Source organism: Trachurus trachurus (genome assembly GCF_905171665.1).
Source record: "Trachurus trachurus genome assembly, chromosome: 1".
Taxonomy (NCBI): Eukaryota; Metazoa; Chordata; class Actinopteri; order Carangiformes; family Carangidae; genus Trachurus; species Trachurus trachurus.
Genome location: NC_139891.1, coordinates 7,666,646 through 7,682,410, shown reverse-complemented (window position 1 = coordinate 7,682,410; position 15,765 = coordinate 7,666,646). Strand labels below are relative to the sequence as shown.

General features: G+C 42.1%; 2 protein-coding genes across 2 annotated transcripts; both read right to left on the bottom strand.

Annotated features, from left to right (window-relative positions):
- Positions 1 to 274: 274 nt before the first annotated feature.
- mcrip2 (MAPK regulated corepressor interacting protein 2) lies at positions 275 to 5,797 on the bottom strand. The gene is made up of 5 exons (XM_083982428.1): positions 5,071 to 5,797; positions 4,835 to 4,904; positions 3,698 to 3,831; positions 1,930 to 2,037; positions 275 to 787 (listed from the first exon to the last, which is right to left on the bottom strand). The coding sequence occupies exons 1-5, from the start codon at positions 5,123 to 5,125 to the stop codon at positions 717 to 719; spliced, it is 438 nt and encodes a 145-aa protein (XP_083838554.1). The 5' UTR covers positions 5,126 to 5,797; the 3' UTR covers positions 275 to 716.
- A 1,585-nt stretch (positions 5,798 to 7,382) lies between these two features.
- On the bottom strand, positions 7,383 to 15,747 carry gde1 (glycerophosphodiester phosphodiesterase 1). Its single transcript, XM_083980956.1, has 6 exons — positions 15,259 to 15,747; positions 13,026 to 13,201; positions 11,515 to 11,620; positions 10,310 to 10,402; positions 9,547 to 9,758; positions 7,383 to 8,927 (listed from the first exon to the last, which is right to left on the bottom strand). Exons 1-6 carry the CDS (start codon positions 15,511 to 15,513, stop codon positions 8,780 to 8,782), a joined length of 990 nt encoding a protein of 329 aa, XP_083837082.1. The 5' UTR covers positions 15,514 to 15,747; the 3' UTR covers positions 7,383 to 8,779.
- Positions 15,748 to 15,765: the final 18 nt, after the last annotated feature.

Genomic DNA, 15,765 nt, shown 5'->3' with positions numbered 1-15,765 from the left:
TTCCTCTGTCTGAAGTTTCTTCAGGGTTTATTTTATTTTAGTTATTTAGCTTTAAATGTTGAACTCTCACTGTGAAAATTAAAATGGTAAACGCTGCCATGGTGGTCACAAAATGTTCTCTTTCATTCAGACACAGTAGCCACAAGATATATTTTATATTCCTCACCTGTGATGGTGCAATGATAACGTATTATCATGTAGTACCATAAACTGTATTAATACCAGGTCATGAATATGTGCAAATCAGGATTAGAGGAACTCATTTCAAAGAAATGATTCTACACGGGAAGTTTTTTGCAAAACATTTTACTTTTTTTTTGCTCATCAGTAGATTTATATCCAAAGATCAGTCAAGACTTACAGCTGAGCACATGTGAGAAAGGAGGCGGGTTCTTCAACAAGAAAAATCTCACAACTTCTATTGAATATGTCATTCAAGTAGAGAGAGAGTCGGGTCCTTTGCAGCAGCACCACATCAAGTCAGCGCTGTGTTCAGTCGGCCCAGTGTTGTTGCATCAGAGGCAGTCTCGTCTTGTGCACCCAGTTTTCTCTACAGCAGCGTGAAGCGCAGGGCGTCAAATCAGATTCCAAATTACGCACGACCCTTTTGCACTGCAGATCCTGGAGACGGACTCTGCTTCTCTCCACTCCCGCGATGCCTTCACCGACGAAGCATCGACGCAGTGCTTCCTGTCCCGGCTCCGAGCCTCAACCAGTCATGACAGGTTGGCAATGTTGGCAAGGAAGCGCTGAGCCCACCACTCCTCCAGGTCTATGGGCACAAAGTCTGCAGAGAGAGGAGGTCAACACAGGACAAACGAATTAAAGAATAATCCGTTTTATGATTGATTCATTTTGTTCATGAATTATTAACCTGTCGCCAAGTTAGATTTGTAATCACAACAAGGGATGAGTATCTCAGCAGATTAAAGATTTTAAAAAAAACTGTCAATCCAATTGACTGATTCAGGTTTTACAGAAAATAAACTACTGGATTTTAAATATTTTAAAATATGTGATACAAAGTTGAAAATCTATCTAGAGCTGCACTTTGAATTAAGTAACACAGAAGCATAACTCAGACCCTTCACTGTTGCTGCCTTTTCCCCAGTACTCCACAATGACAAAGCAAAAAAGTGAGTTTTTGCCGAGTCATCAAGAAGGGAAAACTGAAACGTCACATTTATATAAATATTTACTTATGAGCCAAATATTTAAATATCAGATAAATAGTCGTGTTGGCACTGGAGGAAAAGCAAATAAATCATGTCACATGTCATTAGGCTCCGTCCCCTCCTGGGACCATGAATGTTTGTGCAAAAATGTTATTGCATTCCATGAAATAGTTGTATTTATATTCATATTTCAGTGTGGGCCACTGGGGTGGAGATAAAACAAACAAAACAGAATCCAAGAAGTTGTAAGGGAACCACAGCGCTCACGTGAGCCGAAGTTCACTAGATTATTGTAGTTTCCAAACTATGTTTTTAACTAATGTTAAAAAAAAAACTCAGATTGTCCAATGAAATAATAGAGTGTGAAATGAGCCACAGGAGCAGAAAGGTGTGTGAATCCAGACGAGAGATGTGCTCGCAGTCAGCAGTCAGGGCTGGTTTATCTGGAACCAGCCAGGTTCACACAGGCCGATGAAGAGTTAAAAATTAAAGACAACTATTACAACAGTTGCCCTCTGGCTACAGATAAAAGCTTATCCAAAAAAAAAAAAAAAACATTTGGCGTGTGATCCATGCGGAGAGATGAGAGCTTCCCCGCGGGGTTTCAATAACCAGTGAGATTACTGATTCAAAGTTCAGGGGGTCATGGAGCAGGAAGCGGGTTATCTGATCAGGTGCTGTAAAACTTTAGCGGCTAAGTGAATGGGAAATGCCTGATAATCATGATCGGCCCCGAGGAGTTCCAGGTACTTACTCTTCATCGCAGCACTGGGGGTCTTCTCCGTGTACTGAACGGGCCCCTGGCTGCTGGTCGACTCCCCTCCGGCCCCATCCCCCAGCTTCTGCTCCACCTCCTGCCACGCTGCACACAAAATACACACAGCGGATAGTGAATTAGAAAAACAGAAATGTTTTGTTTTATTGTTCAAAATACAACTAAATCCATCTACTTTTTTCCATTTCTTAACTCATATTTTACACCCAAAGCATCTGCAAGACACTCCATTGCTTCACAGCCACTTCTGTCCAGTCCAAACCTAAGTTTTGCAAACACTAGTGCTCTTGTGACAGGCCTGCGCTGGTCTGTGATGTATGGTTATCAGTTGCTGTGGGTGAAGGTTTTTCCAGCTTCACTCTGAGATAAATCTCAAGGTTTCAGCTCACACACACACACACACCGCAGGTAACACACTGTTTACCTACAGCTTGTATAACTAATGTAATGATGTCAAATATGAAGAACAAATACCAGAAACCAGTTGGAAGGGGGGAGAAAACACTATCTAAATATGTCTGGAGGTGACGTGCCTATGTGTGTGTGTGTGTGTGTGTGTGTGTGTGGTGAGGGGGGGTCAGGTCCATCAGGGTGTCTGTGTTGAAACGACTCGACAGGCTGTGACGGAGGTTTTTCTGTAGGTGTGAGCGACTGAACTTCACAGTCACAAAGGAGCGACATGGAGCGGTCCTTACTGGCAGCCGTCCAACAGCAACACAGCTAGCCGCTTCGTGCCGATTCAGCGCTACAAGTCATTCATTTCCACCGGTGCATGAAGTGCCAGCCGGCACTGAGGCATGCTGGGTAAACACCAAGACCGGGTGAATAGTGCACAGTCACAGTTTTTAATTATCGTTAGGTTGTTTTTTTTTTTTTTTTACACCCACTACGAGTCGAGCAGCACTCTCCGGTCTCTGTGGACGGTCTGCTGAATTCTTGCAGTTGTGCCACCTTAATCCTCATTTGTGCAGCTGCTGTTTGTTCATTAGTGTTGTTGTTTGTTGGTTCAGCCTTGTTTGTAACAGCCAAACACATTAACCCTGGGTTAATATGTGGCTGAAGCACAATGTGCACTGTGGTTTCTGAGCAGCACTTCACAGACCTCTGAACAGTGAGCAAGGAATTAGTGAGTAACACTGATTAACAGAAAATTAATCTTTATCTGACAAAGTGTTTTGCACTCAACACTCTGTGGTGTTATACACAGTCCTGTTGCATCGATGTAATCTAGCACTGATAACCTGAAATAATGCTGCTGAGGCCTGTAGGGATACAATAAGGAATTGTTTTCATGATCAATTAATCTGTCAAATATTTTCTCAATTGCTTTGTCTATAAAATGTCACAAGATCATGAAATATAGTCTGTCAATAAGTCTATCAATACACAAATTAATGTTCTTACTTCTGAAGCTCGTTGCTTTCTCCACTTTCAAATGGTTTCAGTTCGTGAAACCACAGCAACTAATCAAATACATTCAATGAACTAAATTTGTCTTTACGTCAGCATCCACAGTGCAGCTGCTCAGTGTGTGTTGTGTTGTGTTTTAAAGGGACAGCAGAGAAAGCAGTGAGATTATCTTCCACCCACAGTGTCCAGGTTTTGATCTTCACAACCTCTGACCTTGTAACCTAATAATCCTGACAGAGCGATCTGCAGACTCTCCTGGCTGTAGGTCAGGATTACGCCCTGGATATATGACCCAGTACCTCATCATCACCCTCTCACCTACTCCTGCGGCTCTCACCTTCATACACGAATCTGACGTTCTCCTCATGTGCAGGAGTGAACCCCTCCGCCGGGCTGTCGCTCTTCTGCGTGGCTGCACTGTGGTAGCGCTTCCCGTTGAGGCGGTTGAACACGATCTTTGGTGGTGGCGAGCTGCAGAAACGACACCAGGGTTAGTTACAAAATGAATCATTTTGGGACTGAGGCAGCCTTTATATCACAAGAGTAGGGTCTCACAGTGAAGATAAATGATGCTGGCTCCCTGTTTCACTTTGGGCAACTTCATGGTTGACTGACAGACATGCCTATACATTTACTTTCGGTTGGATTATTGGAACTGTAGTGATGCTATAGCCTCGGTTTAAACTAATGTTCCCATCAGCAAACAATAGACAATGTGTTCATAGTTAGATATCAGTTTTCCTTCCGTTTTGTTTGTTCACGCAACTGAGTATTACTTCATCCCAGAATGCATTCCATCATCCATTCTGGTCATCTGAGGCTTATTTAGTTGATATAGTTGGTTATGGTCTAATACTAAGGCAGATATTTCCTATTAATACACTGACTTTGAAATCTGACTTTTACCTTTACCTTACCTTTAAATTTAAGTCAGTCATTGGAATTCAATTATACTGAATTACACTGATAAGTACCTCAAACTACCCCCTCCTCCATTATATAATAGTGGGCGATAGACTTAACTGGCTTCAGCTAAGTGTAGCACGTTTAACTGGCAACTGAATCGACCGCAGGCGAGGTTTTGTATTTTCCGAGCAGCACCTGAAGGAAGCACAACATATTCCTGCTGCTTTAAGGGGCCACAGTGCGCCAGACAGGTGGTGGCGGGCCCCCCACGACACCTTGGCCCCCGAAATCCGGCGGTGACATGCGGTCACGGGCGGCAGAGAGAGGGGCGTGGAAAAACACACGCCAACAAGCAGCGAGGAGCCGTGGGGGGAGAGGACACAAAAGTTGTGTCCGATAATGGGCGCAGCGTCGTTACCTAAGTCACAACGATGTGTTACATGATCGCACTTCACGGCGCACGTGCGGGCGGCGAGTATTTCGGGCCCACGCTGCTCAAACAGCGTAAAAAAAAACAGTAAATAGACACTTTGTTGAACACGTGATGACTGACAGAGCAGCTACTTACTTTGACGTGAGCCAAGACGTCGGCTTGAGCTTCAAGTCGCTGAATTTGCTCTCGATCTGTTGTGTGGGACCTGGGAGACACAATCCAGTGACACAGTTTTATATATTGTGCAGTTGTATACCCCTGACATCTGACCTCTGACCTCTGCACTGACGCAACGACCCCCGGCCCACCACTCTCCCACTCTCAGCAGCGTGATGTTACGTTGCATCATGCCGTGTTGCTGAAACACTCACCTGTCCTCCGTTGTGTAACAAGTTTGCTGGGACCTCTGGTGATTGTGTACATCATGTGAACGCCAGTAACCTCAAGAAAAATCCTCGTCTTTTCGTGTTAAAACCCGACCTGTCTCCTCGGCGATCGGCTGCAAACACCGACTGTCAACCGTGCAACTTCCAGTCCTGTGTCCGCTCCTCCTGACGCAGCCACGGTTGGAGGAGAAATGAGCGCAGCGGGTCTTATGGTGCAGTCCGGGTCAGGTGCTCCAGGGTTCGGCCTGAAGCTGCAGGAGCCTCCGCTGTGTGTTGATGCCTCCGACCTGCTCCTCCTGCTGACCGCCAGGTGTTGAGCTGTACCGAGGCGACGTCCGCTGCTCCTGAGAGGAGGAGGTGCTGTGTAGGTCATCCAAGGAGAAAGCGGCTTCTCATGCCGGGGATCAGTCAGTCAGTCACCGGGGGAGGGAGGGCGCTGTGGTTCCTGACAGTCCGAGGACAGGGTCTCTCTGGGCCGGACAGTCCGCTTCTCTGATGCTCCGGTTCGGCCTGATAAACCTTGGCTCTCTGACACCACACAAGGACACCGCACACTTTGATATTTTCATCAGTATGGAAAGATACCATGCTTGGCCAGTGTCAAGCACACCCCAATTAAGACTGCGGACTTCCGGCTGTGGTTTTCAAAATAAAAGCTTGTCCTATTCGATGCCCTCTCCAAGCACTTGCAATGCAATCCCGTAAACTACACACACAAAAAATATGCACCACATTAATCAACATTGTGGTCTGTCATCATGTGGTCTCTGACCAAACTAAAATAGCACAAATTGTTAGTCTTCATTTAACATCCTGAAAATGTAAAAAGGAGCATGAATAAGGAAAGAGTGAATGGTTTGAGTGTGATTCAATAAATAAGTGTGATTTTCTCTGATAGTTTTAATTTCTTTCATAAAAGGTTTTTCAAATATAAACACGGGAAGTTCATAAATAGGGCAATGTTTTGGGGAAAATTTGAAATTATAGTCAATCCCATGACAGGCATTGCAGTAGAAATCAAGCGGGGATAGATACACAGAAGCAGGCAGATGAGGATATTTCAGATGTTTTCTGTGATGTTTATCATGTGGCAGGCAGCTATTATGTGATAATAAATCTGCCTACGTTATATCATCATCTGACCACTAACCATTTTATTTTCAACAGTACAGTTGGCACCGTTTCTGGTTTTGTCGGCTTTTATTTTGAAGCTGGTGTCTCCATTCCGCTCTCGTTGTATCTGTTTGTATCTGGTCGGACTTCAGATGGGCAACCCCCCTTCGTGACGTCACAACACGCCCCTCAGACCGGCTTTTGGAGGAGGAGCCGGAGCGCTCACCCTTCACCTATAAAAATAAATGCGCAGACAGATCAAGGAGTCATCAGCCTTTAAGAAAACTGATACAAAGTTGACTTTTTTTGTGCATACTGCATAGATTTTCCCTTACACCATTTATAATGCTGTAACAACCAAGAAAGCCTGATATTAACCAGTTAATTTGTATTTCTTTGGACTGACAGCATGATTGGTGCCAGTATAATTTAAACAAAACCTTTCAAGTCATCTGTGTGGGGGGCCCTTATTAATTTAGCTGTGTCCATATTGTAGCCTTACTGCAAGATCTTATACTGTATGTTAATATTACCATGTAGGTGAAATTCACCCAAGTGGCCCAAAGTGAGCTGACAGTCTGCCTTCAGCGACTGAAGATCAGCCAGGACAAGAAGTGGCTCAGACAGGCTTATCCAGGGTGATATCCAACACTACACCCCCATTCATCTCTACTATCTGGGTCAGTCACCTGAGTCTCCAGGACAAGAAGCTAATCATCAGCAGTCCAATCTACACAGGCCTGGTGCTAGTAGCAGAGTGGCTACACTGTGGCCAATGGGTGGCTGATTTAAGCTGAATATTGTAAATTGCCCACTATTAAACCTTTTAGGACCAGCATCTGTTCAGACCAGTGTGGACAGATGCTCAGTATAAAAGTTAAAACAGTGTAGTAATGGTTCATTTTCCTATCAGCTCACAGCTTGTCCCTTTAAAATTCTTAGAAAGAGAATAATGCCACACATCCCATAAAAACATTTGTGGTTTGAAATGTGGGTGTCATTTTTCCAGACTCAGGGTATGGATTGTACATTAATGATTGCTACCAACACTGGTAATTTTAGCTTTGATCTACTGAATCTTTTCTGTTTTGTGTAGCATCAGCTGCTAAAACATAGGAGCCCATTTGGTGTTCCAAAAAAAAAAAACATCTAATGAGAAATAGCAATGTCACTTTGAAGTCAGGCATTCTGCCTTTTATTAAATTTCATCATTCACAACAACTTTCATTCATATGTAATCAGATGTTTATGATTTATTCCTTTGAATGACACATTTCTTTTCATTTTAAAACCAATGATTTTGGACAATGAAATACACCTTTAATTGTTTTGTTATCCTTGAAAATGACAAGACACGTTAATGATTTTACTGTCACGTCTGTGTAGATTGATTTCAGTACAAATTAAACGAAACGGTTGATATCCGAGTCACAGAGCACATAAACTGAAGTAGTCCAGCCAATTTCAGAGCACCATAAAATTTGAAAACCTTCCTTATGGTAAATTCAGCTTGAAGAGGTCAGTCCATTACATCCACTCTCTCATTACGCACTTTTTCATCTTTAAAGCTTTATATTCTCTGTACATTCACTCTTTAATCCCTTATTCCAACCTATTTCATTGCTGAGCCTGTGTTGCACTGACACACTGTGTTACCCCAAACAGTACCGCCTTCTACTCTAATTCTAATAGTAGCAGAATGATTGTTATTAGAGATACTAGACAGGTACTGGAGTCACTGGTATCTGCACTACAGACACAGCTGGGTCTATGGCCTTTTCCAAACCAAATTGCATTATCAATTAGAAATAATGTAAATATTTGACTATATGATGTTGTTATACTGGACTGTGCAGCCATCACAAGCTGAAAGAACTCTGCATCGATCAAATGGCACCATACAGAAGAATGACATAAGCTGAAAAACCTTATACTGTACTTGTATATCACTGTTATTCTATTTAACAGCTCAGCTCCGTATGTGCATTTCCGAAAAGTACAAAAATGTTAATTAGTGTTAATTTCTAAACTTGCATTAATCTTTTATACAGTGGGATGGAAAATTGCTCTCAGACTTTTTGACCCTACTGTTAATTATCTCCCTGTTTTTTCACTTGAGACCTTTACCGAGTAAAAAGCACAGGCAGCATATGACATACAGTAGTACTCATGTATATACAGAGACAATAAGACATAAACATTTACCAAGACAAAAAGACAAAAAAAAAATATTGTCCTGAGTTGATCAATACAGTACAATTGATTAAGGTCTATTATAGACACACATTACCAAAATGTAAAATGTTTATATTAAATTGTCTATAAATGCAGGGGTCCAAACACATCTGAGAGAATTTACCATCATATTAAAATGATTCAGAGTAAAACCTGTTACATGGCTTCTTATTAGTAAGTATAGCGCCCAGTTTGATCAGAAATAAGCATGGAAACAGAAAAGTGGCACACTGTACGCCCTCTTACCTCAATGCCACATATGGGTGATGATCAGTAAAATATTCCTTTTGTGTGTGTTTTAGTTTGACTATGTGTTTGAGGATATTCTGCAGGGTTCATGTGAGTGTCAGTAATGGGGTTCACAGTCTTCCACCAGGCTGTCTGTGATGTAGTTGACTCGCAGCAGCTCCTGGTAATAATCTTTCTCCACTTTTGTGTTGACCGTCCAGGACACCACCTCCACTCCTCTCTGGGCCCAGTACTGCACATAGTCTCTGCAGACGGCACACAGCAGCACAGAGACACACACAGTTATTCAAAGCAAAGAGCAATGTGGTCTAGAACTAGATCTATATATATTTCCTCTAGCGATCAATTTTAAATTATTAACATGAGATGGTTCAGTGTAACTTGAGTTACGACCAAGTTATTGACCAAAGAGACCAAATAATATTGACCAAGTAAAAACCAGGATGTAACGAAACAGCCTCCAAATAATTATAGCCTTGTATGGCATGTGTGTGTATATAGCCTCTGCAGATTAGGACTGCACAAACACTTCAGTATTTTAAGTCTTTATTAAAAACACATTGTTTTTCTTTGGCATTTTAGTTAGGTTTGATATACAGTGTATTCGCTTCTGCTTTATTGTTTTAGTCCATGTTTTTAATGTAAATTACCTGTATCCGCTTTAGTTTTATTGTTATTATATGTTTTACTTGTGTTTTGTTTATATTGTACAGCACTTTGGTCAACTTGGGTTGTATTTTTAAATGAGCTACATAAACATGTATTGTGAGTCTAATGTCGTCATTTCAGTGTACCGTATCCTGAATGAAGTTTCCAGTGAGGATGAGGGTGTACGACTCTACGACTGCAGCTGCACAAACTCACGGTGAGACAAAGTTCTTTTGTATCAAGAAGGCCGAGATGCCGCAGAGCTTCCACAGCACATGGTAGTGCGCCGTGTCCAGCATGATGTCCATCAGCGTCATCCAATGGTGTTTCCATAGTGATGAGAAACGCGGGGCGCCGTCGCCGAATCGACTCAGGCTCCACGGCCTGTGGGTCAGCGCCGTGACCACCTCTGGGTCGCTCTGTCTCATCTGGGCCGGAGGAAGAATGGAAACAAAAGCGTGGGTTGTGTTTGTTAAACACAGTCGCTGACGATACATGGCAAACATTTCAGTTTATTCAATCAGAACAAATATTTCAAAAATGGGAAACGGCAAGGGATCTCATTTTCCTGCACATAAACATGTTTGTGTTGTCGTTTTAAACACACTATGAGAAATGAGTCCATTGTTTGTGTGTGAATGTGTGTGTGAGACAGAGAGAGAGAGAGAGAGAGAGAGAGAGTGTTTATAGTCAAATTGATTGAGATGGGCTATGGTACTGTGGGCTAGATGATGGGATGTGTGACCAGAAGACTTTGGTTTTGATCACTACAGTCTGTGGCAACACTGTAGTATCAAAATATTCATGGTCTCATTTCCTGGATCCTCAGTGCTCAGTTGCTGGGAAATCTTCATTTACATGGTTGTCATTTTCTCCCCTTTGGTCAATTTCATGGTTTTGGGCAATTTTCTTATTAAAGTATTCTGTCAACCCAATTCTTTGGTGTTCCATCCGTACACACTTTAGGGCGTCCACTTACCCTGTAGATGACTTTAGGCTCAAAGGAACAGACGATACTGCTGTTGTAGAGGACTGGATGCTTCTTATACACTTCTTTAAGAGCTGCGGCCGCCTGGGAGCGGAGGAGAGACACATGGTTATTGGAGGTCAGGGTGTGTAACCAGTTGGTGGTAACCAGCAGCTGTGTATGTGCAGAGAGACACACTGACTGTGCTGGGCCCAGAACTCAAGAATGTCATTGCCTGAAACAACAACCACAGCTCAGTCCTCACTCTTGATCATAGTTACAACTCAGCATTTTAATGTGCAGAATGAAATGGCATGAACTCTGCAGCCGTGCGTGTGTATGTGTGTGTGAGTGAACTGGCACACACAATAAAGCTGTATAAGCTACATATTTCTGGTGATGATGCAACATTATCATGCGCACAAAACAGATACACCATCTCACTGTGGCATCAGGTTGTCAGTATGTATTTTGGAGGTTTGGGTTCACGCACAGTTTACACAAGTTGTTACAGACTATACCTAGAGTGTTTCCAGCACCCAACAATACTCCTCTGTGTTTGCCAAAGATGACTGGTTACCAATCAAAAAGAGGGATTTGTATTAGACTACATTAAAGGGATAGTTCAACATTTTGGCAAATTGGCCTATTGCCATAATCGCTATAGCGACGGCGTTTTGGAGTTGTTGGGTTGTGTATTTGATGAGTTTGATGAGGGAAACCAAGAAATTCCCTTAGCCTCCATAGCATAGCCCTGAGCAGCCTGCTGCTCCACTCTGCCGTTCTAAAAATAGCTTACACCGACAATTAAAGGTAACGAACCTACTGCTATGACTATAGCGATTATGGAAATGGTCCAATTTGCCAAAATGTTGAACTATCCCTTTAAAGAAGACTTTCTGCCTATGTCTCCAGGAAAATTTGCAACAATGTGTGAAGAACTGGTACGGCCTTTATAAAGTAACGTTAAAGTAATAAGTTATGGAGTCACTTTCAACCCCGAACTAATTTGGAGACATTTGATGAATAAATTATACTAAAACAACCCCATCAAACCAATGCAGTTATATGGTGATCCCTTTGTACAAGGACAGAGTAAACACCACCATCTTTAGACCAATACAGTCACATCACCACACTGCCCTCGTTATGCAATGTTGACTGGCTACACGTCAATTAAATCAACCAAGTGTATGACAGATTGCACATAGCTGCACCTCATCTGGATGACCTTTGACATCAAAGTAGATGGTGAGTTGCAGTTTGATGCATTCCTCCACCGCCTCCTCCAGGGTTGGGATCTTCTCTCCAGCAAATGTTTCCCTGATGACGAAGAACACAAATGTCACGGTGCCAAACATCACAAATGTCCGACTCGGTAATAAAATCACCATAATCAGTGGCCCTGTGTGATTAGAATACAAGTTACACCTGTAAAACATTTATGCAGAGGTTTTGCTCCTGTGTCATATTAAAAAAAGCTCCCATGTTCTATTAAGGAGTCTGGTACAATGTAATGAAGGCACAATTAACAATTATACTAATTTATTCACATAATCCTCATGTTCTTATCATCATAATATTATTTAATACATAGATACACTTGGAGAACCCTGGTTTATTGCTGTAACAAAAATCTCCAAGATGGCGGACACTCTCTTTTTGGTCTTCCTGAACGGTCCTAAATGGTGTTTGAATGAATGTTGTGTTTATTCTGGCTGCATCGTAACGTGATTTCTTTATTTGAGGAGCTATTTTGCATTACTATTTTGTGATGCACTATTTTGTTTGTTTTTAAGAGAGCTGTTTTAAGAACCCCCCCATGTCATTTATCTCAGCAGCATGCCTCTGAATTAAAGGTAACTTCGCTTTTAAATTTTATCTGGATTAATTGTAACAGTGTGTTTACTTATCTTTGTCGTTTACTCACAGTATCTTTGTCAACTCCTTTTAATGTTTTGTTACAGAAGTCTTGGAGACCATTATTACAATCAAACATATCCACCTGCTAATATGATCGTATCAGTGTCTCAAAATTGCTGCCTGTCGCTTAACATTTTAATATATAATAAAACAGGGAACTCTACTGCAAAAACTGCATTTGCAAAAGAAAACCATTCTTGCATTGGATAGATAATGTTCTGACTTGCTGATAAAGGTCAGCTTTATCAGCAAGCTGCAATTGAAAGTCTGCTCCAGGGCACTACAATACGTTATAGTCAGTTTGAGTAGCAGTATTCAACACCTTACAAAACTTGTTTAACCTGCTGCCACCCCTCCCAGGCTTTAACACATATGGTATGCTGGAGATATTGGTTAAAAAACTGTTTTCTGACCAATCCTTCATATGAACTTTCTTGGATTTCTTGCCCTCACCACGGATCTACAGACTACGTACATCCTACAGTATGTGATATGTATACATCTATGTGATAAACATGTCTATGACCCGGCTGTTAACCCCCATCATACATTTTACTTTATCCAGAGTTTGTCAGATGAGTCAATCCACCTTAAACAGAGGCTGCTTTTTTAAAGAATTTGTCTTTAGTCTGAGTTTTAAAGGAATATCTCAGTGCACCACATCAATATACCTGCTGCTTCAGATGCTTTTCATGCAGACAATATAGACTGGTGAATAGACTGTTGGTTGCACTTAAAAGCGTACTGGTATCAGCTTGGAAACTAAAATCTAACCATGTGGATCCCTGCATACATTCTCTCTTACCTGAGTCGATGTTTAGCTGCTGCGTCCAGTTTAGTCAGGTCAGAAAATCTCATCTGGGTGAGTGGTCCTGATCCGTTGGTGGTCCGGTCAATGGTGTCATCATGCATCAGTATAGGGACGCCATCTGCTGAGAACTCCAGGTCCAACTCCACACCAGTTGCCCCATTTTTACTGGCCTAGTATAGAACAAGAAAGTTGACAGATTCATTTGAAAAGATTCATACCACATAAAAGGCCACCACGCAGGCCAGACTTTGACTTGTTTGTAGATAATATGCTGTATGTGTAGCAATAACCATACCTCACTCCCGAGTCCCTACGTGTTCATGTTTTTGTTATGTTCTTTTGTTATTTATTTATGTTCTTTTATTAATAGAAAAAGGACATTCATGCTGATACTCTATTGAAATGGATGTACATGTCATATTTGTTGCGAAGTGTCAATAAAAAGGTACATTTAAAAAAAAATAAAATTTCATACCACAAAACCATAATTTTTCCCTACAGACATTGATTTTTAACACTGCTGTTTAATTGTCGAGCAAGGTGAAAACTGGTTTAGCAAAACTTTAAAGGGACAACGAGGAGTTTTGGAAAAGCGAAGCGTTTTCACACTACATTTATGAGCCTCCGCGCGCACCGTACATTTCTTTGACCCGGCGCAAGACGGACTCATGTTTTCATTCATCAAAAATTAAAGTCAGAGGTTCAAAGAGGTTCACATACCATCGTAGTTCCGACCATAAACGGCGATTCTGCGGCGTTATTCTCATGACTCCCCACGAAGGAAACGCTGGTCGGCTCGACCAGCATTTCCGCCACCACTAATAATAACAAAATAACGATAGAGACAGATCGATATATTTAGCGAAAATGGAGCCATTAACAAGTGTGAGTAGCGGAGATTCATCCACATTAACGTGAGACTTTTTTATAACCGTATAGAAACTCCTCGTTGTCCCTTTAAGATGACAACACAGAGAGAATGAAAGTGAAACATCAAAAGGAAAAGGACTGAAGTAAGAGTCCATACTAGAGCTTTACCAATAGATTACCTGGGCCAGTACTCACAAATATAATGAGAGGGGGTGACTGCTTAACATAAAATATTATAACAAAAATAGCAGGTATTGTTCCCTCTCTAGTACTACTTTTGTGAGCTCAAGAAAAATTCAGTATCAGTCAGGCCATGGAGGCTAAAGTGTTGATTATGTTATCATACTACACACAGTCCCACTGTATATGGGTAGTTAACTGGATGACTCTGTGTGTGTGTGTGTGTGTGTGTGTGTGTGTGTGTGTGTGTGTGTGTGTGTGTGTGTGTGTGTGTGTGTGTGTGTGTGTGTGTGTGTGTGTGTGTGTGCAGAGATAGTGCTGCATATGAACTATCAATGGTTAAAATGGACTTGATGTCCTCATGGAAATTATACCTGATGTTCTGCCCTTATTTTTATCCAACTCCTTGCCATCTTCTAAATAGATACCTAGGGCACTTCAGTGAAGTTAGTTTTAAGTTGGATATTTGACAGACATTCGCTCCTTCTCAATACATTAAAAATTCATAGAAAATATCAGATGTGTTTTGAGCCAACAGGTCACATGACCTGGGAGTTATTGAGCTATAATGCTCATATTTACAGTATAAAATATATTAAAAATTCATATAAAATACTACATGTGTTTAAATGCAATAAAAACAGGTGTGTGTCATAGAGGAGATTTAGATCTTCTGTTCTGTGTTGATTTTGAGTCAACAGGTCACATGACCTGGGAGTTATTGAGCTCTAACGCTCATATTTACTGTATAAAATGAATTTAAAATTCATATAAAATATTACATTTGTTTAAATGCAATAAAAACAGGTGTGTGTCACAGAGGAGGCTTAGCCCTACCTTCCTGTGTTGATTTTGAGTCAACAGTTTAAAAAATATAAAAAAAAATTCATGTGACCTGTTGGCTCAAAATCAACACAGGACAGAAGATCTAAATCTCCTCTATGACACACACCTGTTTTTATTGCATTTAAAGTTAACACATTTAATATTTTATATTAATTTAATTTTAATGTATTGAGAAGGAGCGAATGTCTGTCAAATATCCAACTTAAAAGTAACTTCACTGCGGTACCTAGGGCAACGATCACTGCCGTCTCTAGTAGTGCTGTGACCTTTGTAACCACAGCTAACTAACAGGGAAGTATAACCCCCCTGACTTATCCCCTGCTGCTCTCACCTCACGGATAGCTGCTATAGTGTTCTCCGGTGCGTCGTGCCCCCCGCCCCGGTGAGCGACCACCGCCGCCTTGCCCTGTGCCGGGTGCAGCACCTGCTGGGCTCGGCTGGCGGGGACTTGGGGGAACCGAAACATAGCCAGGAAGAGGTAGAGGGAGGCGGTGAGAGCGGTGGTCCATAGCGGGCTCCTGGTCCCCAGGAGGACCACCACGAAGACGACAGAGTACAGCGTGACTTCGTCTCCCAGCTGCAGCATCGTTGTCCTCTGCTGTCTTTCTGAATGGACCGTGTCCAAACTCAGAGAGCAGCAACTGGAGTCAAACCCACCGCCGCTGCTGCCGCTGCTGCTGCCGCTGCCTGTCCGGTGCCGTTAGCTGGGGTTAGCCTCAGCGAGCCGCCCGGATCTTCAGGTGCCCCGTCTCAGATAAGGTCATACTCCACTTACCGGGGAGGTGGGTGACATTGGCTGGAGAAAATTAGCAATTAAACAACATCATCATCAGCCGAG

What these genes read in the sequence shown, in the direction of transcription:
- mcrip2 (XM_083982428.1), bottom strand. Translation starts at nt 5,125, where the DNA reads ATGATGTACACAATCACCAGAGGTCCCAGCAAACTTGTTACACAACGG. An exon ending in ACGTCTTGGCTCACGTCAAA is followed by an intron (nt 3,832 to 4,834) that starts GTAAGTAGCTGC and finishes TCGTTTCTGCAG; the next exon opens with CTCGCCACCACCAAAGATCG. An exon ending in CGTCAGATTCGTGTATGAAG is followed by an intron (nt 2,038 to 3,697) that starts GTGAGAGCCGCA and finishes TTTTGTGTGCAG; the next exon opens with CGTGGCAGGAGGTGGAGCAG.
- gde1 (XM_083980956.1), bottom strand. Translation starts at nt 15,513, where the DNA reads ATGCTGCAGCTGGGAGACGAAGTCACGCTGTACTCTGTCGTCTTCGTG. An exon ending in GCAGCTAAACATCGACTCAG is followed by an intron (nt 11,621 to 13,025) that starts GTAAGAGAGAAT and finishes CTTCGTCATCAG; the next exon opens with GGAAACATTTGCTGGAGAGA. An exon ending in TCAAAGGTCATCCAGATGAG is followed by an intron (nt 10,403 to 11,514) that starts GTGCAGCTATGT and finishes CTCCGCTCCCAG; the next exon opens with GCGGCCGCAGCTCTTAAAGA.